This window comes from Liolophura sinensis, chromosome 1 (genome assembly GCF_032854445.1).
Source record: "Liolophura sinensis isolate JHLJ2023 chromosome 1, CUHK_Ljap_v2, whole genome shotgun sequence".
NCBI lineage: Eukaryota > Metazoa > Mollusca > Polyplacophora > Chitonida > Chitonidae > Liolophura > Liolophura sinensis.
Genome location: NC_088295.1, coordinates 36,955,272 through 36,982,499, shown reverse-complemented (window position 1 = coordinate 36,982,499; position 27,228 = coordinate 36,955,272). Strand labels below are relative to the sequence as shown.

The 27,228-nt window shown below is 40.0% G+C and overlaps 1 protein-coding gene across 1 annotated transcript; it reads left to right on the top strand.

The window, feature by feature from the left end:
* The first annotated feature begins 779 nt into the window (after positions 1-779).
* On the top strand, positions 780-10,950 carry LOC135481871 (PR domain zinc finger protein 8-like). Its single transcript, XM_064761625.1, has 4 exons — positions 780-839; positions 6,964-7,131; positions 9,146-9,374; positions 9,818-10,950. The coding sequence occupies exons 2-4, from the start codon at positions 6,994-6,996 to the stop codon at positions 10,948-10,950; spliced, it is 1,500 nt and encodes a 499-aa protein (XP_064617695.1). The 5' UTR covers positions 780-839; positions 6,964-6,993.
* The last annotated feature ends 16,278 nt before the right edge of the window (positions 10,951-27,228 follow it).

Genomic DNA, 27,228 nt, shown 5'->3' with positions numbered 1-27,228 from the left:
TTGGTCTCAAGAGAAAGTTTAAAATTATAAATTGTCACTGGGTGTCATTTTTATTACAGTTGATAATTTAAACTCAGACTCTTAGATCTCTGGCTTAACAAAGCCTTCATGGTGTTTTAAAATCAAAACCAGTCTCAATAAACAGTTTGTTGAGCCGGTATATCCAGTTTTCATCTGCTGGCTGTCCCCGGCCCGTTACAGGGCCTTCTGTTTTCTGGCCTCATGAGCCTTTATAACAGCTGAAGTGCAAACGAATTAGAATCTAATTATAAAATAGCCCGTTTCCACTTGTCGATGTTTGGTTGGGATTACTTGAATCAGTATCGGACATGAGCGGCGCGGGAGTCCGGTGTTTATAGCGGCTTCCCCCTCCCTGTGATGATCGCCTCTCACCAGGCATCGACTTCAATACGAACCGTGCTTAATTTATCGATCTGCTCCATCGCTCCATTACTTTAAGCCGGCAACACATCGCGCTCTTTATTTAATCTGACTAGAAGTTTGCCGGCATCTGTTCGGGTAATGTTTCAGCCAATCAGAGAGCGCGTCTCCACGGGCTAGCAAGCTTGATAATTACGGCCACTTGAACGCGCCAATCAGCGCTAAGTGAGCCGGCGTAAGGGTAAGATCTTGGCTTCACTTGATTACCGGTGTTGTTGATGACAGCTTCGCATATGCATCACTGAACATAGGGCCTCTATAAGAAAACCGGACGGCGGACCGGGCAATCTTTTGGCTCCGTATCTGTGGGACGTACGGTGTGTATACGGGCTCGTGGATACATACGGAAGAGCCATTAGACGCTGAGGGGGGAACAGACGCATCTTCTCAGTGTAACGGTAAGTCACTAACCAGCTGACGTGTCATCGCACACCAGCCGTATACTTACAATACCAATAACGTTATCCAACGATAAGTCAATAACCAGTCACTGCAGTGCCAGTGAATCGTATTGTCACCGACATGTTATGTAATGTAATTACGTTATCTTTATTACATTATGCTAGACAACCACATATAATGACTACAGTACTGTTTATTACACACTTAAGGCCTCAGTACAGGAATCTACTAATAAAATTAATCGTACAACTTGAATGGCACTAATATGGGTGTGTGGACAGGTAAATATGCGATAATATCAATATAGGCGCACAGGTGACAGCTGCAGCGAAGGTTAGTGTATAGACGTAAATGCATTAAAGAGTAGATCATATTAAACACAACTGACTGAGAACACCTGTTAGTTGACCTATTCCAATACATCCAATAGTGTTTTCCTATAGATCCAAAATCTTGCACAATGTGATATATAGCACAAAGCCATAATCATTTATTCATCCAATCATTCAATCCACTCAAAGGTAATAAATAATTTCACTGCCGTGTTCCAGTTAAGTGAACACACGTGTTAATTTAAATTGTGTTTAAGCCATGGTGTTAGTGGTGTTTATCTTGCTACCGTAGTTAAGCAGTTAGAACAAAACCCCTTCGCACTGAAGTGACTGTCGCTTCTCTGGTTTCTTAATATTATATGGAAGTACTGATATTCGGGAAGTTCTTATACCTCATGACTATGAATGGGTGCAAAGTTGTGCTGCTGTGTAACGGTTCCGACCATTAATCGCCACTAACGTCAGAATATCGATGTTATGAGTTCGAATCGACATTCATTCCACATTTTTTTCAACATTTCTTTCTTGAGACGTCTCCACAGGCCTCAGTGAATTTGGATTGTACCATTAAAACCCTTTCAAAGTAGTACACAGATCTTCACAGATCTAAGTGAAGCAATTATGATAGCACCATTAAATCGCTTTCAAAGACGTACTCCTCAACAGACCTAAGCCAAACAATTTGGATGGCACAACAGAAGTATACACAAGCACAAGGCCTAGGTAAATACCGTGAGATTCAAAAACAACAGTTATACTATGACAGGTCTGTTCATTAATAGTCTGCAATGTTATAATTTATCTAGTAGCTTTAAAAAATAATAATGAAAGTTTGAGCTACTTGAAATCAGACTGAAAGAATCTGTTCTACGAAGACACGTTAATACGATGAGTTGAGTAATACTTTATTCCCATGGTTGATACCGTGTAAACGCGTGTATCACTTAGAAGTTTCTTCTCCACTATATGGCTGACATACTGCAAATGTAGTGTAAAGTTAATTCCTAGCCGTTTATTCTTCACGCAGAGCTTTCTTCTTACACACGAGTATTGATGCCCAGAAGCTAGGACATCTATATTAAGGCATAAAGACATTTTAGCAACATAAGAAAGCCTTTTTATCAAGTTAGTTTTGACGGTTTCGTCGTACAGTGCAAGATTAAGTAGACACCCAGCTGACAAATCTTCTAGTATTTCAATGTTTGGTTGCTCAGAAACGTATGCTTTATTCAAAGAATGCGTGACTTTTTGTCATGACTATAAACGATCTATGACCGGCTTGTTATACATTGTTAGCTTAGGGATTATTTGATAACAAGCAATTAGCGGTGTACAGCTGATGCACGTGAGACATGTTACGAGCTGTGGGTACAGGTGTGATGGGTGGAGCGCAAGAACAAGAGCTAGTGTATACGGTGTCCCATATAGGTGGGGCATAAGCTTAAGCGGTGGTCTTTACAAGCCTTTCACTCCATTGTTACTGGCCTTGTGCGATGGCTACCTCCGGTTGCTCTGTCCGTGTTATACAGCACAGTGTTGTATCATGGCGTACATTATTTGATCAGGACAAATGGCTTTATTCCCGACCCTATTCTGCTCCTAATGCTTCATCATCTGTTAAGGGGCTAGGTGAGGGCGTGTAAGCCGGGCAATGACCGCACGTGGCTGATTACTGACCATTCGACCGTGACCGTCTAACTAACGCTAACTCGTGCAGGTATAGCGGTCACTCGACCGTAATAACTACCTCATGTCTTCATTGTTGCTCACAAATGTCCGATTACCGATTGTAAGAGCGAAGAAAAGGCGACATAAAGCCAACGTGTTTAGGGAAACGATATATTAGTTCCTGCCAATCTTATGACCGTCGTAACTGTCATTTTGAAACAGCCTTAAAAGTTTTTTATTACATTACTCAGCAACAGTTTTTCATTGGAGGTCACAGAGGTTACAGTGTGCAGATGAAAGGTTGCATATTGGGCAAGAAGTAAACAATATGTGCAAAAGTTACTTCAGTTACGCTTCGCTACGCTCAGTAGTATGTTATAACTTGGCGCAGCTGTTCCTTCCAGTTCCGAGTATATACAGACAATAATATGAAAGTCTTATGTGGCCGAAAAGATTTTAATTTGATCTATTGAGTGCTACTGAAGTCCATACCCCATCAGCAGCTGCCTGGACTATGATACCTTACGCTTAAGCGATTGCAACTGAATTCAGGAAACCTTGATCAGACTCATTCCAAAAAGCCTTCTGACTTTGAAATGCCAGTTTAGTCCCCCTCATAAATGTTATCTAAAACAAATATGCCACCTGTCCAAGTCTCAGTACCAAGAACAAGGGCTGTGGCCAAGATTTGAAATTCAATTCCGTATATGGCTTTGTGAAATCAATTCGTTATTCACTGCGTAAGAACTGCGAATATTCCGTGATATACTGTCAAGGGTTTCTAAAAGTAAAACATTTTTGAAACACTGTGTTAGTTAGTTGGTCAGAGAAAAATATGCTGCTTGCTGGTGGAAGGATTCTGAGCTCCTTATACAGAACTGTGGTCAAGATTCCAGATACAGCTTTGATCTGTTCAGCTGATTAACAATGGATTTACGGCAAAAAGATTCCCTCTAACGTTATTAGACTTTTGATTATTTAGATATGCTAATTACGGACCATGGAATAACCGACGCATTTTTTATGCCGTTAGATTAACGGCCGACTCATTTTAGCGAACCAATGCATGTAGTCGGAAAAGCTGCTTAGATCATATTCGATATCAGGGTTTATGATGCATGATGATTTTATTTTCCCAGACCATCTGGAGTGAGCAAGCGATACAATGCCACGATGTATCGCTTTTGATTGGAAACGAGATACTCCTTGGATATTGCCGGCTTTGTCACACATGTACCGCTCTAAACAGTAGCTTAATTCCTGTCAGTGCCATCAAAGCACTGAAAGTGCTCATCCACGATCCACAAACGTGGCAAATCTGATAAAAACGATAAAGCTCTGACGGTATTGAATCAAAACGAAAACATTATTCTTTCCTTATTGTTGTAATATAGACATTATTTTTTGAAACAACGCAGAAAATGAAAATCAATGACTGACTGTTTAATCTACTTATAGATGGTCTCGTTTCTTCTCACTGCATAACACCATCCACGATCAAACCTGGCGCATGATGCAAATGATGTCATATTGTTTCCTCAAATGGACGAGCTCTGAGGGTTTTGATTGATTGATTGGTGTTTTACGCTGTACTCAAGAATATTTCACTTATACGACGGCGGCCAGCATTATGGTGGGTGGAAACCGGGCAGAGCCCGGGGGAAACCCACGACCATCCGCAGGTTGCTGCCAGACCTTCTCACGTACGGCCGCCAGCATGAGCTGGACTTGAACTCAGAGCGACCGCATTGGTGAGAGACTCCTGGGTCATTACGCTGCGCTAGCGCTTTAACCGACTGAGCCACGGAGGCCCCGAGGGTTTTGAATCAAAACGAAAACATTACTCTTTCCTTATTGTTGCAAGAGACATTATTATTTGAATAATTACAGAAAATGAATGACTGACTGTTTCATTTACTTCAGATGGTCTCATTCATCAATAGACAATAGACACCTAGTTTGCAGTTTTACACTGTTCCGGAACTTTGGACAGACGCATTTGTTAGGCTAATCCAATGTCTGATCTCCATGTCTGGGCTCATTGATCACTGTACCGAGCAAGCCCACAAGTTGTACGTTCCAGATGGACGTTCAGTAAATATACAGTTAGCGCGAATACATCTGGTCTTAAAGGCATTTAAATACACCAGATGTTTCGAGATGCACATTCGATGATTTATGATGTATGAATATACTTAATTCTTACAATCTCGTCACGAATTCGAAGTTTATGTTTCCAGAATTTGATGATGTGTAAAACAGGTTCAGTTGATTCCTCCGTCAAATATTCCCTGTTATATTCACTAATACGAAATCTGTGAGGTATATTTTTAATATGGATGTACCAATTGCAATATCCCAACAAAAAGGTCTTAAACTGCCAAGCCGCTGCAGTTTGAAAGCAGTTGTAAAAAGGGCGAGGATATTGAAGTACTGGTACATATGTATGGGTTTAGCAAGGTCTTGTCGTTTTTCGGTGATTTTGCTCATTTTGCTTATTTCTTCCCAAGGGACCTATAACGTCTTTAGAGCTGTCTGAGTTACTTACGTGGACAAGCCGTCGGAGAGATCGTCCCTATTCGTTACAAGAAGGCACTTATTTATCAGGCCATGTGCTAGAAGTGGGGGAAGGCAATTTGAAACATCGGCCACAACGACCATGTGGGCTCACTGGCACACAATAGGTTTGCCGGGCAATATTGCGGTTATTTCCACAGAGCGCTACCTTGAGAATGAAATCAAATCCGACAGACTCGCCAATCCTCCCTCCATTAGCTCGCGCGGTTAGTAATCTTCCCAAGGCAAATTGCATTTGAGTTGAAAGCCCGTGTTTTGGGGCTCCCGCGTGAGCATCCTAGTTGTAATTTCCTTAGAAACTTGACATATTTGACGTTTTAGCGAACAATCAATCTCTGGCTTGTTTGGCCCCGGTCCGAGGCAAGGCGGACGGAGCTGGCCATCGCAGGCCAGCAGGCCCTCGATACTCGCGGACATATGGTCGGCCTGGAGTGTGCTTAAAGGCCTTCCATTCTTCAGGAAATTGACGTAACCTAAACGTCTCGGAAAGCCGCGGAGATTTTTAATAGATCTCCGATGAATTAGACGAAATTAGTTTTAAATACGAACCACCTGATCCCCCCTATAAGTCGTTTACTGGGCGATATCGGATTAGGAGAGCGACATCGCGCCTGAATTCATCCGAAAAGACCGCGTTCCCACGTCTAATGAAGATATCTATCTTAATAAACGTCCTTGTCCCGAGAATAAATGAATTACTCTTAGACATGGTATTCTTTCTTCATTACTTCAATAGTTTTTATTCCTGGAGAGGCTTATTGAGTTGGCGGCTCTCAGATCTGTCTGGTATCCGTAATGAAATTTGCCCATCCGGAGGCCTCTTCCTCGAACAGCTTTCTTGTTACAAACACGGCGGGTCATTAGAGGAAAGTGAAATGTAACGAATTGGCCAAAACATATTCTGCCTGTTAATGCCTTCGTTGACCGTATGCGCTATCGACTAATCCCAATCTTTAACATAATTAGTAATCAGAAGTGATTCGAACTGGGATAATAACCATATTGACGTCAGACATGACTGGGAAACTAAACTCGAATATCTCACTACAACTGTAATGAAGCCACAGAACCGACTTTTGATTCGCCCCAAGCCCGGGTGGATAAAAGATCTTATTAACAGTTGTATAGTCACACGATGTGTAGGCTCAAGACATAACACAGATGCTTGGTCCGTAAAAATCCAAACATTAAAGGCAAACCAACATTCGCCTTTTTTCCCTTACATTTTTATATGTCATTAAACGGTTATTTGACCCATGTGTTTGACCCGGATTTTTTTCTTAAGTTTTAAATATTTTGCCAGGTGTCGCCTTCAGTTTTAATTTGCATTAATCGTTAAATTTTGTATGGCGTTATTTTGCCGGTTTTCCACTTAAAAGTACACGTGTACTCGACCTCATAAGCATAAATTAATAAGTTAATTTATATAAACATGCTACATTTTTCATTTTGCAACCATTATTCCATAGCAATGTGTGGAAGTGAGAATTATTACCGTCAGATGACATAATCTATTCAATGATTTTCTCTTATTCTTTTACAGACGTAAATTCGTCAGTTGGGAGGAGCCTAAATGGGGGTGATCACACTGGTAACCATTGACTACGGTCGGATATATGGACCCCTGCCTAAGTCATCGGTTATCACAGATCCGGTCAGCCACATTGGATCACTAACCAATCAGAATGCTTGTCAGAGGATTACATTGCAGGTATGTATTGGATCGTGTAGATTTTTTGATCAATTTGATTTTCAAGGTTTCCAAAGTTTCGCTTTGATAGAAAGTGCATGTAGTATGAAATGTATGTTTCAAGAAATCATGGAGGTAACCCAGGAATATTGAATCATACTTGAAAGGTCAAAAGTCCTTTTATTCAGCAAAGACAACCTTTCATTGTCTTTTTTACTTTATTGATTACCTTCACATTGAAACAGAATAACCAAACAGAACAAGTGACCGTTTTGTCGCCAACACATCCCTCACAGCTGAAACAAGTTTTTGTGTCCTTCCATATGCGTAACTCCATTTATGGGCTCTATGCTTTGAGGTGGACTTGTAAATTCGGAGCGTTAAATTCAATTGGCAGTTATACAAACCCAGCCGCTGTGTTCCGTACGGTAAGAGGGTACCAGTAACCCGGTCACGTCTTCAATTGTATTTCATGGCTAGTTAGGAGGTTTTGATCCACTTAATGGAATAATATGCTGCAGTTCGGTCCAATACTTTCCTGGTCTCTAAAGGGAGAAGCGCAGCGTTCAGACATAAAGTTCGTCCCTGGACAACCCTGTATTGATTTTACATCCCCCAGGCACCTGGAATAACTAGCGTGCCACTTAAAGTGTGTAACCAGATCACCAGGTGCTATCTTTCTTTCGGTTATATATATATATATACGGACACACACACACATACACACACACGCACACACACACACATTTCGAAACCAGCACTCAGCAAATTTGTCTCCGATGATATACATTCCTGTGGCCGCTTCCACAAGGCCACTCTTCACTCAAGTCAAAATTTAAAATTGCGAGCACATAATACGTGTTGTATGATCCGAGACAAAGCTGACCTTCTTGGGTCATAAACTATATTCTTTGCATGTATACTGGATAAGAAGACTTTAACTTAAATCAAAAATTCTCTGCGAAATCGGTTCTTGTTTTAAACTGTGGTCTATGCTTATTTTGGCTTGTAGCCCAGCTTCTCGCCATTAACACAATCTGTTGATCCCGATACAGTCGACCAGTCTAGACTTAATTGCCTTCATAAATTCTGAACGGCAAACGCGGGGAAAGTCATTAGGCGCCTTATAGTCTTATTAGCTTCAGTTTGTGTGTTAGTGCTTACAAGTCATTTCAGGTTGAGTTTGCAAAAGTTGCCGTTGCCATTGTGCCACAGTCCACTGACTCCTATTGCAAAATGAATAACATCTGGATGTAGATTGCCCTACCAATAGTCTAGCCGCAGAAAGTGTTATATATAGCTCACTTCCCTAGACATTGTCGAATGGCAAAAAGCTAAAGTTGCAGCTTACAATGATTTATATATTTGATATGTTTTTTACGCCGTACTCAAGAATATTTCACTTATACAACGGCGGCCAGCATTATGGTGGGAGTAAACAGGGCAGAGCCCCGGGGAAATCCACGACCATCTGCAGGTTGCTGACAGACCTTCCCATGTACAGCCGGATAGAAAGCCGGCATGAGCTGGACTTGAACTCACAACAACTTCATTGTGGAGAGGCTCGTAAGTCATTACGCTGCGTTAACCAGCTGAGCCAACAATGACGTTAAGCTTGTTGATTCTATGACTTACCAGTGGTATCTGACCTTATACTTAAGGCACTAATTTGAAATCCTCAAAGGAATTTTATTTATCCCCATTGCTTGAAAAACCGCACCAAAGGGCTAAAGGGTTGAGGTTCCAAGTTTAAAGAACAAAGCACCGTACCTTCAATAGTAAGCTACGTTTTTCCATCCAATATTTTACAATCGAGACCAAAGCAGAATCGTGCTACGGTTTTCTTGATTAACGCCAGAAGGCATGGGTTGTTTCGTCGGTAAACTAAATAGATTGTAGAGGATATAAACGGCAGAGCACAATTACACTTTAAACAACTAAGCCCTGTATTTAACTAGGCAAGGCTTTAGTTTTCTTTTTTTCCCCTTTTTCGTTTTACTAACAATAAAGCTAAAAAATTATCCTCTGTCCACAGGTGAACCCTGACGAGGCCAAGGAATTAAATGAGCCAATGGAATGGCTATGTTACATACATCCTGCAAAGACTGAGGATGAACAGAATATGGAAGCTTACATAAAGGAAGGTCAGATCTATTACAGGGCATTAAGAATGATCAAAGCTCACGAGGAGCTCCTGATCTGGTACAGCAAAGACTTCGCCATGCTGATTGGAATTCCGGAGATTCAAAGGCCTCTCAATGGAGGTAAATTATGTTTAAGGACAATATTATTTATGGTACGATTCCGCAAAGTGTATGTATTATGGAATCATATGACGATTTATTTTAGGTGTGATTTTCTGGCCTAAAATTAAATTGTGTTGAGAACAATTTCGTATTTCATGCCAAAGAAACACATTCTAAATATTACAGGTAGTAAGCCTATATCCACAGAACTATTTTTTTCATTAACACTGGTTTATAACAATATTAATATTATTATATCAGTGATTATAAAATTATACAGCGAAATTTGTTTGTTTATGCATGTTTGTAGAGTGCTGAATTGATTTTCCTTTTGATATACATATATAAACACAGTGTTGTAATGATAAAGTAAGTTGGTTAGTAAACAAATGATCACGAATTTGTTAAAACATTTCATAATTCCGTATACTAACATATTGTCACGAATGTCTTGTTTTCAGAGCCTGAGAACTATTCCTGTCCATATTGTGGGGAAAACTTTGACTACCCGTTCCCTCTCAGGGCACACGTTCGCTTTAGGTGTCCTCAGAGGAGGGTTTGGTCGCATGCTGATAACTTCACCAAGATCGCAGTACATAAGAAAGAACGCAGGTCTCCACCAAGTTCCGCTGGCCGAGAAAAGACGAAGGACACAGGAAGCCTCGGAACTAAGTCTAGAACGTCCTTAACAGATTATCGCGGTTTGAAAAGGGAAGGTAGTGCTATACACGAGACGGACTGTAGTCCTGAAAAAAGACAGGAGCGAGAAAGGCACGGCTCCAGCTCGAAAACTTTAACACCGGAACCAAAAGACAAGTCATTCGATTGTAACCAGAACATAAAGTCTAATGGCTTTAGTTCTGAGGATGGTCACAGTGCTTTTAGAAAGGTGGATAAACTTACCTCTGGGTCGTATAATAGGGCCTCGCCACTGGAGCCGCCCGTACCGGTCAGTTCTAGACACCTGAAACGTGGGCTTTCTCTTGTACCTCCTTCTTCCATGGCTGGCCCAATGCCCGCTCTGGCTGGTCACGGAGATCCACAGTCCAATCTGTTTTTGGACTCCAGACTTCCGGTCTACCCTATGATGCCCCACTTGCACCCGGCCATGGTTCACCTTCCTAGACCTGGCATGTTTGGGGGCATTCCCATGGGAGCTGCCGTGATCAGCGGTGGAATTTCTCAGCCGATGAAAACGAAAAGAGACGAAAGTGAAGGTGATTTGAAAAACATTGAGAACAGTAACCCTAGTTTACTGAGCTCGTCCAAACCCCCCGTGATGTTTGACAAACCCAGAAATCCATATTCTGCTATCCGGACTATAAATCCTATGATGGAGAAAATGTTACATCCTTCCTCGCAAACTGCCATGCATTCTCCATTGTCCTCTGTGAACGTTTTTCAGAACTGTTGCGCTCAATGCAGCGCCACCTTTCGCATGACGAGCGATCTCGTGTACCACATGAGATCTCACCACAAACGGGAATTCGATCCAATGAAAAGGAAAAGGGAGGAAAAATTAAGATGCAATATCTGCAGTGAAAGTTTCCGAGAGAGACATCATCTTACCAGGCATATGACCTCTCACCTATGACGTGTGGCTCTGTCCACTGCTTGAAATTTAACAACTCTCAAAGTCGAACTTTTATGAATTATTATCAGTGTGTGCAATGTCATCGTCGTCTAACTTAAGGTATTATGTATGTACAAGGAAGCTGTATGGACCTGTTCATAAACTGGCATTGTGGACAACAGCCAGGCCTTTGTTTTTGTATAATATATCCTAGCCTAATTGTTGCTTATAGAATTGTGATAAAAACTTCCATTTTAGAGGATTTATTTAGTGCTATGCTTGATCCAGACTTGCGCATATAGGCATGTGCGTATTTCCGTGAATTGTGGTGAAACGATTTTTTCCAAAGTGCTATATCCTTTGGGATAACCGACATTGGAGGTACTATAGATATGAAATATAATAGTTGGGTGTAATGACTCGTTTTATCACCAGAGCATAATAGTGAAAATTCAACCATGAAAAGACGAAGTAAACAGCCTAAATTTGTGTGGGCTTTATTTGCGATGCGGAGCAATTTTATGGGAAGTACCTTTAATATATAGGTCGTATCTATACTCTAATTTGTTAGAAAATCTTCACGTTCGTTCTGGTCTATTCCCTACTTACAGCTGACTTTTCATCAGAGAAAATTACAATTTTGCTATCATAATGTACAATGCCGTTTATGACTGGTAAAAATCGGCTCATATTGTGTAAGATGTTTCTATAGCAATCACTTATACTTTGAAATCTGAAAGTATTTATACACTTAAAAATTACAGGTATGATCTTATTCTTTTCAGCCGGAACCAATTCCAAACTCCTGACAAAAAATGGCTAAACAATATTAACAGATCAGATGGTTTATTATGTTCAACGACGTGCTTGAAAGCCAGATCTTTGATACTATTAACTTACTTTTTAACTTAATAAAAAGTATACAAATCGAACTCCAGCTTTGTTACTATATATCGTTATCAATCGTCAGGAATGATGGAATTGCGCTGACAGGCCACGATGGAAAGGTATAATTAATTCTGGTTTGCCAAATTCACGTTTTATCTCTGTTGTAACCTATTTGTGTTTTGCAAACACTGTAGACTGTGTTATTTTGATTCTTCAGAAAACAAAACCATTTCTTAAGAGAATATGTTATATTACATGTACACGCTTTATTGGATTGGTATAGGCATATATTGGTGTTCCCGGGATTTTTCCGTCATATAACGAAGGTGACGTCTTGTCAAGACCGATCTTAGAGCAAGTATCTTTACATTGCTATTCCACATGAACGCTTTGAGGATGACCCAGAATATAAAACTCCACTTGATCATAGTACATACTGATACCAATCATCACGTCTCACCCGATCACAGTATATACTTACACCAATCATGACGCCCCACACGATCATAGTATATATTTGACACCAATCATCACGCCTCACTCGGTCATCCCGCCTCACTCGAACACAGTATATATTGACACCAATCATCACGCCCAACTCGATCATAGTCTATACTGACACCAATCATCACGCCTCACTCGATCATCACGCCTCACTCGATCACAGTATATACTGATACCAATCATCACGCCCCACTCGATCCCACTATGACACCAGTCATGATGTCCTACCACTTCACAGTATATACTGACACCAATCATCACGCCTCACCCGATACAATATATTGACACCAGTCATCAAGCCTCTCCCGATCACAGAATATACTGACACCAGTCATTACGCCCCACTCGATCACAGTATATACTGACACCAGTCATGACGTCCTACCCAGTCACAGTATATTGACACCAGTCATCACGTCCCGCCCCACCATAGTATACTGACACTAGTCAATTACAGTATACCGACTCAAGTCATAATGCCCCGCCCTATCACAGTATACCTACCTACATCTAACATGACGCGTCAACCAATCATTTGTTTGACTTCCAATCACTAGAAAAAAAGGTACATGTTCAGTCCCTGCCTTCGTGGAAATTTCTGGAAAAACCCAATATCATTGCTCGAGAGCTCTTGGTGGCAACATAAACTGTGTGGAATGCTTGTTGGGCAGTTTACACAGTCTATATGTTCGTTGGAGGTTACTAGTTTCCCACCAATACCGGGTGCAAGTCTGTACGTGTCACACACTGGGCAATCCTGCCTTGTCCAACCATAACACTGGCCCGCCAGGTCGCCATCTTGAGTGTGACAACGGAATAAATAAACAAACAAATAATAAATAAACAAATAAATAAACAAACAAATAAATAAATAAACAAATAAATAAATGGATTAAAGCTTATGCTGGGCCAGAAATCATACAGCCTATAGTGTGGACAAAACCATTTCACCTTTAGTATGAATCTTTCAGGTCACAGTAAAACCTGTTCAAGTTTTCTGCTTTAGAGATATGACATTCCGTTGTGAAACAACGACTATGTGTGAAAAAAAGATAAACAAAGCTTTGACGATAGTCTAATAAATGTTGCCAGATCATACTTGTCAGAAAAGCTTTTGGCTGCATGACATTTTTGTCTCAGTCATACCGTTAAATTACCTCTTGCAGTGGTTAACATGTGGGCGTTGATGAGGGTGTAAGTATCCCAACGTAATGGCCAGACAACAAATGTTCATACCAGAGCTTAGACGACTATTATCACAGTTTCGTTGGTGATGGACGAACGTAACTGACTAAAATAATAACTTGTAAATAACAGCTGAACGAATATCAGACCGTATTTCCTTTATAGGTTGAGAATTTTCCGCATCGAAGAACTAATTCACTTTTAAAGCACATCTCATACCACAATGATGGAGAGTCCCGCGAACACTTGACAAAGCTAGATGCCTTGCTCCGGGCTAGTTAATCAGCAGGAACTTGGCAATTAAAGAGCAGGCGTTTCCTTCAGATATCCCTCAGATTTCTTCCTAACACCCATAAACAAGATTCCTACTTGTGGCTTTAAAAGCCATCCAAATCAATAAGTAGAACCAGACCATAGTCCATAATGGAGGAACGAGAAGGTGAGAGAATGATGGTCTTCGCCAAGTGTCTTTGATCATACGCATGTTTCAGCATACTTGATGAAAAAGTGCACTAGAGAATAGTTAAGAGTATCTTTTAGTTAAATAAAGAAATCGTGGTCTAGTGATCTTAGCATTTGCTTTACTTACAGAGGATGTAATCGAGATTTCAACATGACTCACATGACTTATACATGTACGATACTGAAATGGCCCACCAAACAGTCAAAGGTTAAACTGTGTAACTGGTTGTGATGCACACGGAGGAGCATCTTGACAAAAAAACAAGGAAGCTGTGATGTTGTCGGACTTGTGTTTGGGAGATCCCTGAAGCTCTGCTGACAAATGATCTTTACTGGGATCAGCCATCCGTCAAGCAGATCAATGGCGGAATCGGCACGGGGCCGTCTCCTCCCAAAAGTAATCATATGGTGGCCATTAATCTACTGCCTACATCTCTACGGCTCGCTGGTGCTTAGCAATGTATCTAATACAAACAGTTCATCACTTCTCTCCGACAAATCCACACTGAATTGCCAGCTTGGAGTTTTTCATGGAAATTCCCCGCGGAAAGCGGGTTACTTTTGAGATTGATTTACAAGGTACCTTGCTACCGACTTCAGTCCCCGATGAGACAAAACACGAAATCCAACATTTGGCTCTTTAGCAATGCAAACGCAAAAACACTGTAATTGCCTGTGCTACTCGGTAAAAACTATATTTCCACTGAACTACCTCGCGCGCTTCTTTCTGAGGCAAACCGTCCACGAACTCCCCGAAGTCATTTATAGCGGATTTCACATCTTGTAATTCAGCCAATGTCGCGAAAAGGCTTGTTTTACTTAAGAGTTTAAGTGAGAAAATCAGAGCTTAGTTTTTCATAGCATCACAATAGTTTTTGCAGAAGAGAAGATCAAGTAAGATGGTTATTCGGCTTTTAGTTATAAAAATTGTTGTTTACGTTCGCGCCGTAAGACAAAAACCTGCGTTCAATCTCCAGTCGGGTCATTCCGAAGACTTCGGAACTGACATTCGTGGAGCTTTACAGGCTTGGCGTTAAGGGTAAGAGGTCGACCTGTTTCAGCATCAGGTCTGGTATGTATGTATGTATGTATGTATGTATGTATGTATGTATGTATGTATGTATGTATGTATGTATGTATGTATGTTTGTATGTTTGTATGTATGTATTTGCTTGGGCTTTAAGGCCGTACTTAACAGTTTTGCAGTCAGGGAATCATTAGGTGTATGTACATATGTTGTGTCTTCTTGTGACAGAACGAGTCTATGCCGCCACTAAGACACCAGACATGACACCCCACCCAGTCACATTATGCTGACACCGGGCCAACCAGTCATGTTTCCTTGTTCTAACCTCTTTGTGCTGAGTACCAAGCGAGGCCGTCATGTCCGGTGTCTCAGGCATAATTAAACCACCCACAAACCTGGACTCCATGAAAAAGCTAAATATTATTTACAAAAATGTACTGAATAAACAAACCGTCAAAGTAATAATCTTCCTCTGCCACTTAAAAGTTAATAAACACCGCACTGCTTTAATACTTTAATGTAAAACCTGAAAAGAAATTAGCCACATACCCTAATTCTTCTAATTTTGACAATTGATCTGCACGTTTTAGCCAATATACATGGAACAGTAGCAGGAATATTAGTTCCTTTTTTTTCATGGTTAATCCATCTAATGAACAACATATTCATATCTTTACTTTTCCAAACGAAAACCTGGGAGAGAACGGTAATTCTTGGTTTTCAGTACTAGTAATATCTGTCTTAAAATTGGAAGGGTTGCACTGAGATCATACAAGAAAAATAACTTTTAAATATGTATACTTCCTGGTCCCATTATGTAAGCACTGGTAAAAATGAACGCCATCAAACCTCTTTAAAAATAGTTACATGGACTGAGCTGCAAAAGTGGGAAATGTGAATCAAAAGCAATTCCAAGACCAAGAGGCAATGATGTAGTCGCGTGCAATTTCTGAGTGGGTCTTTGAATTAGTTTAGCAAGTCAGGAAGGACATGCGATAAAAAAGGCATTACCTGGTTGAGTTCCGGAAAAAGACTCATGTTCTTATGTGTCTTTCAATTGGGCACCTGTTCCCGCGCAATGGTGTCTCTCGAGCAAGAAGGACTGACCATCGTTCTCCAGTAATACCTTAGTTTTACGTCACCAGTCTGCACACAAAACATCATCACAAAGGTAGAAATGAACAACAGACTGTACAGCTTTGGCCCGAATTATACCTTTGGCGAGAAAGGTTCCCCGACAGTTGAGCAAATCAAGCACGAGCAAAAGACCAGGCGTGAACAAAAATATTAAAAGATTGAACCTTCCCCTTTACAGCGATCTTGGGTAGCGATCTTACTGCATGTTTCATATGATATGAATATGTGACACATTATATTATCGACATATCTTATAACCACTTTGTCCTCGGTCAAACGTTTCTTAAGCCTTAATATCGAGCCTTGTCGTGTTGTGGTGCTCTGGGATTTAGAAAAGATTTATGTTGGCATATAACGAAATGTCATTGACTCACAACGTGTTTTATCTGCTGATTGTCCACACGCCTTTACCGTTATGTCAGAACGAAACAAAGATAAAATGTGTAAAGCATGATTTATTAACTAGACCCCAACAGCCTTTGGTCGTAGGCTTCCCTCAGCCTCTGCCTGATTTCTTCCTAACATAATGCTGGCCTCCGTCGTACAAGTGAAATATTCTGGAGAATGGCGTATTTACAATAAATTTTAGTTACATGTCATTGTGAAGGGAAACCATTGTACAATACTACTTTTTACTTTTAACTTCTTTTTTATTTCATGCATGTATTAGATCCATATTCATCTGAAGTTTTTTTTTAAGTTATAGGCCTGGTATAATGATATAACAATCCGTGGACATAGCCATTTTGGCGTTCATAAGTCCCCTCGTGAGCACATCTATAAATTCCTCCCGGCGCTGATTACCTTTCTAAGTCCGTCTGTCTGGAAGTCTCGGAGGAACAACTGAGTAACGCGTGAACTGAAGCTTCTCTCTACGTCCTCCTAACTTCCTCTACTAATCAATGATTTAACACCACTCGGAGCGGCGAATTAACTGGTTATTCGCGCCCTTGCTCGGCCGGGGAATGAGTGAACCATATCAATCCTCCGTTAATGAGAAATACATCAGGCTACCATCCGCTTTTATTCCCGCTCTTGGTTTACTCTGTCATAGCACGAGGGGGTTCAGCTCTCCACGTAGCGGCTGGAGTGTATAGTACCTGTTATAACAAAGCTCACAACGGCCTTTAGGCGAAATGCGCCGATGAACAAGCGTGGAGAACACTGAATGCAATTTCTGAGTGGGCGTTAAAATCCGGTGAAAGGCGAGGCAGGTCTCTTGCTTAAAATCCATACTCAGTATACCCCACCAACCTGCATGCAAAGAAGGAAGGATCAGTTACCTATATATTTGGATTCATTCAGTTTGTATATTTTTCCCACTGGAAAACAATATCCATTAGCTTCATCCAATACTACAAAAATTCGAAAGAATTTGGTATCAGTCATTCTTGCTTTGTTTTTTTTTTCTATCTTACTCGTAAATACTATTTACAGAATGTATTCTGTATAATGGACAAAACGTGAGTTATTTGCTTCATTTATAACATATATGTGTTATATATATATATATATATATATATATATATATATATATATATATATATACACAATAGATTATCAGTTATGTCAGATATATCGCTTCTTCATATGGAGCAAAAAACATTCATTTTTTTGTCAAGTAAGCTCATGGTACACTACACGGACAGTCTCATTACCCTTGGATTGTGATCCTGTCTCTTTAGAGAAACTTCTACATCTCAAGATCATCACTTTCGGGATCATAATCCACAAGTCTGTCATATAATCATGTAAAAAAATCCCCAGCAAAATGCTCGCCAATTATTTCCCACCATAACTCTTTAGAGTCTAAATTGATTAGAAATTTATAGCATAATGCACCATCAATATTTTTTTGTGTGTCTCTCTGAAGAAATCAGCCAGTTACAATGTTCGGCAAACCGCACCAGAAGTAGTAACGATGATTAGATGGCAATAAAAAAAAACAGCGGTTCTCCAGTCAGAATAATCCAAGGAAGCCGGCAACAATACTGTTATTGAATCAAGGACGCGTTCCATTCCACACAGTTAATAGAATGATTTCGGTAGAGGAATGCAGATTTAATCCGTCCGCTTTCCTTCTCGTCTCCTGAGCCAATTCAACCTCCGCACAGTGACAGGAAATCAATCTTAGTAATTCGCTTATTTTTATGCATAAATACATTTTAGGGTGGGTCAGCGAGTGGGGCAGTCGGGTCCCCGAGGGTAAGGCCAAGCACGGTGTAAGGGGTCAGGCGAAAAGCTAGAAAACTAATAGCAAGCCCACCAAATGGTAGCAGAAAAAGGCCGAGCGCCAAAACGACAAGTCAGCCAGCCATATAATACACAATATCATATGGCTAAATGGATTCAACACATAGTTAGCGGAGGGCTAGCATTGCTCAATACGTTACTCCTCAGTGCATGGGTAATTCCATTATAACGGGTTGAAAAGGCCAGAACAGTCGTCTGTGGAGAGATTGATGAAAGGAATAAGTACCCCGTATACATCTTCTCCCCACTGGCATTCATTTATCACGCCAAGTTTAGACCACAATCTGCTGCGAGGGCCAGCCAGAATTATACCACCATAAATTCAAACGTCCACTTTTTGGAAGCATCGTTCGACAACAGTAATTTGATTTTAAAAAAACGTAAACTAACTAAACGGCACTTAGAGCTGAAATAGATGGTGACAGCTTGCAAGACATGCAACGTAAAGTCGATATTACTTATTGGTATACTTCTATAGAAGGAATTATACGTTTAAACCGTCTAACGTTCGGGAAAAAAATATTTGACCAATGTTTGTTAGCAGAGCTTTGAAATCAGAACACAAACCAATGTACATGTGATATGGCCTCGTCTTTAACACACTGGGTCCTGGTGGAGGAAGAAAAGCTCAATATTTTAAAATTACCTCAATCTCACGCGGCCAGTGAAATAATAAATCATAAAGGCGTAAATTTTACATGAGGGTAAAAGGGCAAGATTTATGAAGTAATCTCTTAAGTAAAGCTTGGTGAATATTTATTTAACAAAGTTAACGCTGGTGTACACGGCTCAACCACCAGCCGTTCATCTTTGCCATTGTGGTGTTCTGACGCCGTGAAGCGACACGTCGTACAGCGGGCTTACAGACAGCCGACAATTGGTTTTATTTGCTAGTGTAAATCTGTAATTGGGCAAATAGGTGTAAAAGAAGACTGCTCGTTTGGTCTGGAGGTTCGGAGATGTGGGCCTAATCTATGGCAGTCGTCTCTGACAGCCCTGATGGAGTTTCGCTAGAGCGACCATTAGTAAAACAAACCAAATCCATAGGTTTGATGAGCGGCCAATATTCGCCATTGTGGTCGCTGCTCCGAGAACAAACTTGCTGCCGTCACCGGCCAAGTGATTGATGACCCTGCGAGACGATGTAGTCGGTCAGTTGATTAAACCACTAACTAGCTGCAATAATTCAGAGTGTCATGCTTGGAATTTGCACTGACATCACCCTTCACGCACGAAAGGAAAACAGCATTGCCTGTGTGAGTGTGGTTAGTCAAACAAAATACTGTAACTGTGAAAGAAGTTTTGGAACATAAAAACACTTTAGGTTCCATAAAAATATAAGGTCGATGTTTCTATAAGTTGCAAATGGAAACATAAACTTGCGTTTTAGGTTGACGTTTACACAAAAGCTACAGTCTGAAAATTTTGTCTGATAAATGATGTTTATCCTTACCTGTGAGCATTTTTTTCATTTCAAATCCAAAAAGTAAGTGTAACAATTCCCCCCCCCCCCACCCGCCAAAAAAAACCCAAAAAGCAATCGTGAAATCTTTCCCCTATCTAAAAACTGCTGATGTGGTGTAGTATTTTTGAAAATGTAGTCAAACATGGTAATGCATATTTATTTATCTATTTCAGCTGGCGTTTGAAACCCTCCCTTTGTCAGGCACTGCACAAATCTACTGTTCTTTTCTTACCTTTCGCTTGACTGAGTTAAAATGGCTTCAAACTACAGTTTTCCTAAAGCCCTGGTGGTCAGGCCTACAATTAAGTAGCCAGACGTCAACAGTGATAGGTGTTAAAACACACTGAGTGAAGACCGTATCTAGGCGCTTAACTGGTGCCGCTAAGCTGGTAGTTCTTTGAAGTTGTTTGACGTCATTTCTGAAATTTTTCATTAAAACTACAATCTTTGTTTTCGATTTCCTTTTCGTGTATCCCGCAGTCCGGCGAACGAGGAGATGAGGAACATATCTTTACCATTTATTCATTAGTTAACACCAGCGGCGATAATATTTTATAAAACTATCTGTGAACTGCTCCTTCTCTTTTTGGTATGAGATTTATGAAACTGAACTTAAGTTTTCAGGCTGACGTGCGCGGTATGTTCACATACTAAAATCCAAGTTTAGTATTAAAGGAGTTAAAGTGAAGAATTTAAGAAAGGGAAGATGACTTTCTGCATAATGTAGTCCTGAATATGTACTTCACATATACATAATAAAGAAATAAAACCCAGTTGTTTGAAAATGTATTAGCTAATACTGGTATTAAGTCACTTTTTATATTTAAATTTTAGCCAAATTCGGCAGTCAATGCGGTTCTCCAAAATCAAGGTATAAGAGCAGCAGATTTATTTTAATATTTGATATACTGTTATGCAATTATTTTTGAAGTAGGTGCTAACTTGAAAACTTGGATTAAAGTTAAGTCTTTTATTAAGTATATAAAACAGTTGTGAACAAGCGGAGACAGTAGTTCATCTCTTGTTCTAATGTTTCTATGTTTGTTTGTTATTATTTGGTGGGGATTCATTGCAGAATCAAACATGAAAATAACCATGTGGAAAACGTATGTCTAGTTAATAATGCGTCTGTCTGACCCTAAAAGTGACCGTACGCTGAAGATCACCGAGTATGAGAAAATTAAGTAAGATTTATGTCCCCTTGTGGGAAGAATTCTCCTGGAGGAGAACAATATTTCGTGCTATCTGGACATGTCTGACGCGTTCGTTAACACAGAATCTGTTTATAGTCAATCACGGAGGGGGATTTAGTGAGGTTCACCACGCAAGGTGATGCAGGTGAATCATCAGCATTACAAGCAGACTTGGATTTCTCAGAGAGCTAGCGCAGACAAAGACGCAACAATGATCTAGGCCTATCCAGGAGATGGCTAAGTCTGTTTAGATGAACAGAATTTGTAACATTCACAGATACGGTTATTCCTCGTCTCATTTCGTGTTACCCATATCTGAGTTTATTTCCACTTTTCTTGATGAAGGAAACTCTTGATAGGTGCAGCTTATTTATCCACAGTGCCTTGCCTAATTTTATCACAACGCTTTGTTATTGTACGATGGATATATCTTAGGCCTCTGAAATCACCTATCTTATTTGCCTTAAATTAAACTGCCGAATTTGTTGTTTTGTAAATGGATGTTTTGATTGTTGGTTAGGAAGGTCCTAGTGTGGCTGACCAATGTCGGGACAGACACCAAGACACTGTGTCACTAATGAACTAAAAGTATGGATTATTTTCTTGGGATATCATTATATTATACCTTTGCATTCTTTTCTGATATCATGGTGACATTTTTATTGTTTTCTCTCCAAGAAAAGGATGTTACGGTGGGAATCACATGTGACTGTGGCAAAGTGCTGCAGCTGACTCTTAGAATTCAAAGATGGTTGTTTTTACATTGCGAGTATAAATATTATACCTAGTGTGGACTCCAATCGCCTTGTAAAGCATTGCCCGCAAAACTATTTTAAAAAAAAGACGTGAGTGAATTAGCACCCTGTTCTTACATTCTTTTGTTTTAACATAGAATCGCGAATCTAAATATTAATATTCTAGGATTCATTTTTTCAGGGCAGTCATTGTGTTTCTCTACATACAATGATCTCTAGTTACAATTCAACATTCAACTGCATGGACTAGATGCCTGAATTATATAATGGTTTGTAGCTTCTACAAGAAATATTTGGATGTTGGTTGTAATTCCACCCTGGAAATTTATTATAGTTCACCTCATAGACACAGTAAAAGCTGATGCACTTGGGTTTTTACATATAAAATATCGCGAAACAGAAGAAAACTTTTAACAGAAAGAGTAACTGAAATGTTGGCAAGGCAAAAGCAATGTAAAGCTTATTGTCTATAGATATCAAGTTGAAAATTAAGGAAGCTGGAAATTCAGGAAGACGACAAGGAGCGAGCTAGTTGTTGTGACCTGCCAAATATTGCTAACAATGGCGCCAGTGTTAAACTCCTTGTTTTCACTTTTTACAGTAAAAAAAGCTAAGAAATTTCATTGTTAGTTTAGGTCAACACTGTCATTACATTTGTTGAGCGATGTGCAGGTCGTCAAGTAAAAAATGACGTGATATTGGTTGAAAAGTGGCGTGGCGTCGTATTCCTCTTAACGCTTGTCAAGCTATGCAATCATACATTCATCATGGCGTTTTTATGTTGCATTGTTTTGAATGTTATAAGTCCTAGAGGGCTGGTCATAAAAAAGCGGATCATTCCGCCACGTTGTCGAACAGTGTTACATCTTGGCGTTGTAAATCTCACCGGAAACGAAGTTCACTGTGAAGCTGCGGAAAATGTCGAATGAGGCCCAAGGAGAGGGACGCCCCCGAATGAACCAAAAGCGTCTGCCGGTGTAAAAAAAAATCGATATAAGACGGGAAGTGGATGAGCTAACGACACTGTGATCAGGTGGGGTGGATGTAGATCCAATTTCACCTCATTTTCGGCCGATTTGCTGCGGGTCTCGGACGTCTTATCAAAGTGACTTTCCGGCACGTCCCGAATCTGCGGGTCTGTACTACCAGTGCGGCTTTAAGTCGGCCATATGTCCTGGAGGCGAGAGCCAGAGCGAAACCCTTTCTGAAGACAGCTGCTTCGCACTCCCCCAAGCCCTCTAACAAACCCCCACACGAGCGTCACGGCTACACCCAGAAGCTAGAGCCACTAACACCGTTAGCAGTGATATTATTTAGATGTTCCCGAGGTGGCACCCAAACAAAGCTGATTTCCCCTGACCGTAAATTGCCACTTCCGAGCCAATCCCAATCGGCCCTACTCGTTTCTGCGGACCTGACGATGCGGAAAAAAACACCAAGAACCGTGAGGGCATTCAGAGTACGGTTCATTAATTGAGAACAGTTTTTGAAGTATTTGGATTTCATGTGGGATATGAGAAAACTCGCTGACCACGGGCCCTCTCTTGGAGGATTTATTGGAGCCACAAATACTATTTGGTATGTGTCAGAAGTCAAGTCTCGCATGATGAGTGACGTTTGATTCATCCAGCTCAACAGAAAAGTGGTTTCAAAGGATATTTTAATAGTTCCGAATAATGACAGATACTAAATGCACGTTTTACCTTCTTAGAATATAAGTGTGCCATAAAGTTAATGCAATATATACTAACTGGGGGGGAGGGGGTGGTATATTACCTCGCCTATAGGTATACAATTGTGTGAGGATAAAGAGGTGTTTTAATATAAAACGTTAATGGAAAGCCTCTTCCGCTTACTTCAGGTGTAAGTAGTATAGTGTATTGTTTATTACTGCCGCCGCTATAACGATTTGTGGGCAAAGAGGTACGATGGTACTCATGCATTACACAAGGGGAAATGGTAAAATCCTGCTGGGACAAACCACTGCATCACAAGCTGGAACAGGTAGGGAAATGAAGCATTACCTCCAGAATTATCGATGGCGTACAAATGGACGTGTAAGCTATTAATTCTTTCATCGATACTACAGTATTCACTTTTTTTGCTGATTTATATGTGTCTCTGCTTACTTCTACCGTTCTTTACCTTTGCAGGATGCTGTGTGCTCAAACCTTTAGGTTATTGACGTACACACAACACATTTCGATAATACGAATAAAAGCCATCGTAACAACTTTTTTGTTTTGTGTGAAACTAATATAATCATCAAACGCTGAAATATTCTTGAACATTTAAACTACCGTTTGGTTGACATTGCTTCACAGTGGCCTTTATAATGTTTCTACGCTTCAGTAATTTAGTGCGGAATGGTTTCTATGCACCGAGCAACCTATGTGTCTGTCTTTTTATATTTGTTACAATTGTTAAGTACGACGTTAACCCCAAGCACTCACTCACTCACTCGTCGTGTTGAAGACATAATTCACACGACAGGGATATGTTGACTGGATATGCATCGTGTTAAAAGCATAATTCACACGAGCTGGATTCTTGGAGAGATACATGCATCGTGTTGAATGGCATCACCTATGCGATTTTGGTACTTGGCGTGTACACGCCTAGAGTCGAATGTCATCTGATATATTTAAGTTCAAGAAATTAGGATGTTGATAGTTCCTATGAGTATATGGGCTTAAATACAATGACGTTGTTAACTTCAAAATTACCTTTCCAATCATTGTTCTAAAACATCGAAAGCAATAGAGGCTTCAAAACTCATCAAGGTTGGTACAATTCCACAAACTCGTTGACGTATGAGTCGCAAAATCCCGGGGAACGCCAAGGATTCATGAGAAAACGAAAGATGCATTTTGATTCTCTTAGGATTAACTAAAAAATGTGCCTCGGGATGTCAATTGGGGTGGGTGAAGTGTTTTTAACGCATGACAGGTTTTATTTCGCGGTATAACATTACAACGTTACGTTCCGAGATGTTTTCCTAAACACGCTATAATGTGAATCGAGCTATTTGCTTCACTCGCTTATTACATTTGCCAGGCAAAAAATGATGTCCTATTTCAATTATTTCTCTGTGCGTTTTGCTGGCCACCGGGCGGATCTATTGTCGAGCCAATTTAACTCACAATCTTGCTTTCGTTTGAACCAGAGGGGGTCATTTGCCCAATTGAATTAGGAGAATAAACATGGGCTATAGCGATTGGAAATATCGTTTTTGATAGTTTGCCCTTCCTGTGGAGAATTTAATTATCCCAACGGTCTGATACAGGGCGGCTTGCGAGCGCTGTATGACTGCATTTTCTTCTGGCTTTTAACAAGGGACAAGCATAATCTACTAAATTCAATCTTCCATCTCTTACCGGTGGTGTTATCTCGTGGACAAAATACCAATTTGGGGATTTTACTTGGTGATAATGTACATGAGCCCGGGTCATTGTTGTAATAGAAGTGTTCTCAATGCGTTCTGAAGATGAGGAGAAGCGACAAAGAATAATTCTCCTGAAGCACTTACCAAAGACGCATCATGCATGCAGAGGGACGGCTTACACAACAAACACGTTTTATAACGTTTAAAAACAAAAACATGTTCCGAGGCTAGCAAAGACAAAGTTATTGGTTGTTTCATTCTGTCACAGACAAAGGGCTACCAAGTGGGTTCCATTTATAGAGAAAGAAAACGGTAAAACACAGTACACCCTCCAAAGTATACGCTAAAGTCCATATGAAGACAGAGAATGAAATATCTGCAAGGAAGCTCAGGAAAGATGTACCCTTTTACCCGCCCCCCCAACAAACACGCGGATAACTTCAAACTTAAATTTTAACAACACTAAAATTTTAAAATGCGTTTTTTTTTTTTTTTTTTTTTTTTTCCCCAAATATCATTCTCAGAAGACGATGCTAAAAAGGGTCAATGTGAACAGGTTCCTAACTGGGTCAATATCAGGCTACATACTCTGACTAATACTCGTAGAAATGGGACAATACAACAGTGGTTTCGAAAACGGACACATTTAAGCCTAGTAGACTTATATGACACCAGAAATTCAAGATTACCAAAATTTACCAGCATTTTGGATTGAATGGATATACATGACAGACAAAGGCCTTGTCAACAAAGATCACACATGTCGTTTATTTCAAAAACCATTAGCGTTACAGTACAATTGTAAAAAAAAACGGAAGAGCCAGCACAATTTGTAAGATTCTAACAAAAAATGGTCATTCGTGATACGGCAATCTCTGCTCACCAAGACGTTGCGAAATGCCACGTATTTCCGTGACACATTATGTTTTATATCTATAAATGCTGATAGTAATAGTTTATGGAAAATATGTGCAGATGCTTCCGTACGAAACTCACACTTCTCTATTTTTCTACAATATATATAGAGTTGTAACAGAAAATTTTATATGTTGCAGTGACAATGACAGCCATGATACATGCATTTACTATGATTACCTAATGGCACGTACAACTTCAGAAAATATTCTGTTTGTCCTGTACAGTACACCGTGTGCAATGGGGAATATCGCCCAACTGAAAGCAAATTGGACCAAGCGGCGTCAGCTGTCACCAACTGGATTATAGATGTTAACCTTGAATATATAGTATATGACATTTGACACTTTTTGTGCTGAACGGTAATAGTTTTGGTCACAGGGAACAAGGCGACATCGGTATTGGTTGTTGTCTGTTTCTTATCATTGTATGATAAACTGGGGCGCTCTTTTTCATCCGACAGCACTGGGGATAAGCATTGATGTTAAAGAGCTACTTCAGCGTCATGACGTGTATGTCTTAAAAGCAAGGTTAAATGACAAGGGTCGAGATAATCTGAATTGCTTTCATAAATTGTAACTGGGGTCCAATGATAACGGGCTGTACATTTTCATCGGCATCGGAAGACCATCTTGTATATGAATATACAGTCGTTGCTACCATTCTATCACTCACATGTACTCCTTACTTAGCATCCTGCATATGTAGGTTCAAACGTGCCAAAACACATATATATATATATATATATATATATATATATATATATATATATATATATATATATATATATATATATATATATATATATATATACCATAGAGAGACAGGCAGAAGTTTATTGTCTCACTTTATTGTCTCCTTTAATGCCATTCCTGTTCTTTGTCTTTCAATACTGGTCAACAAACTAGATCGATGTGCTTACAAAAGCAATGGAACAACAAAAAGTCTCGTATGCATTGACATAGCTAGATGCATTTCATAATGTCGTCTTTACTCGTCTCTGCGGAAGAATCTATATGTATTTCACAATTATACTATCACAACACCTCTGTGTAAGACCGTTGTCTTAAAATAAAGTACACTAAGACTCAGACATATCTAAACGTAGTGCAAACATACATAATACAATA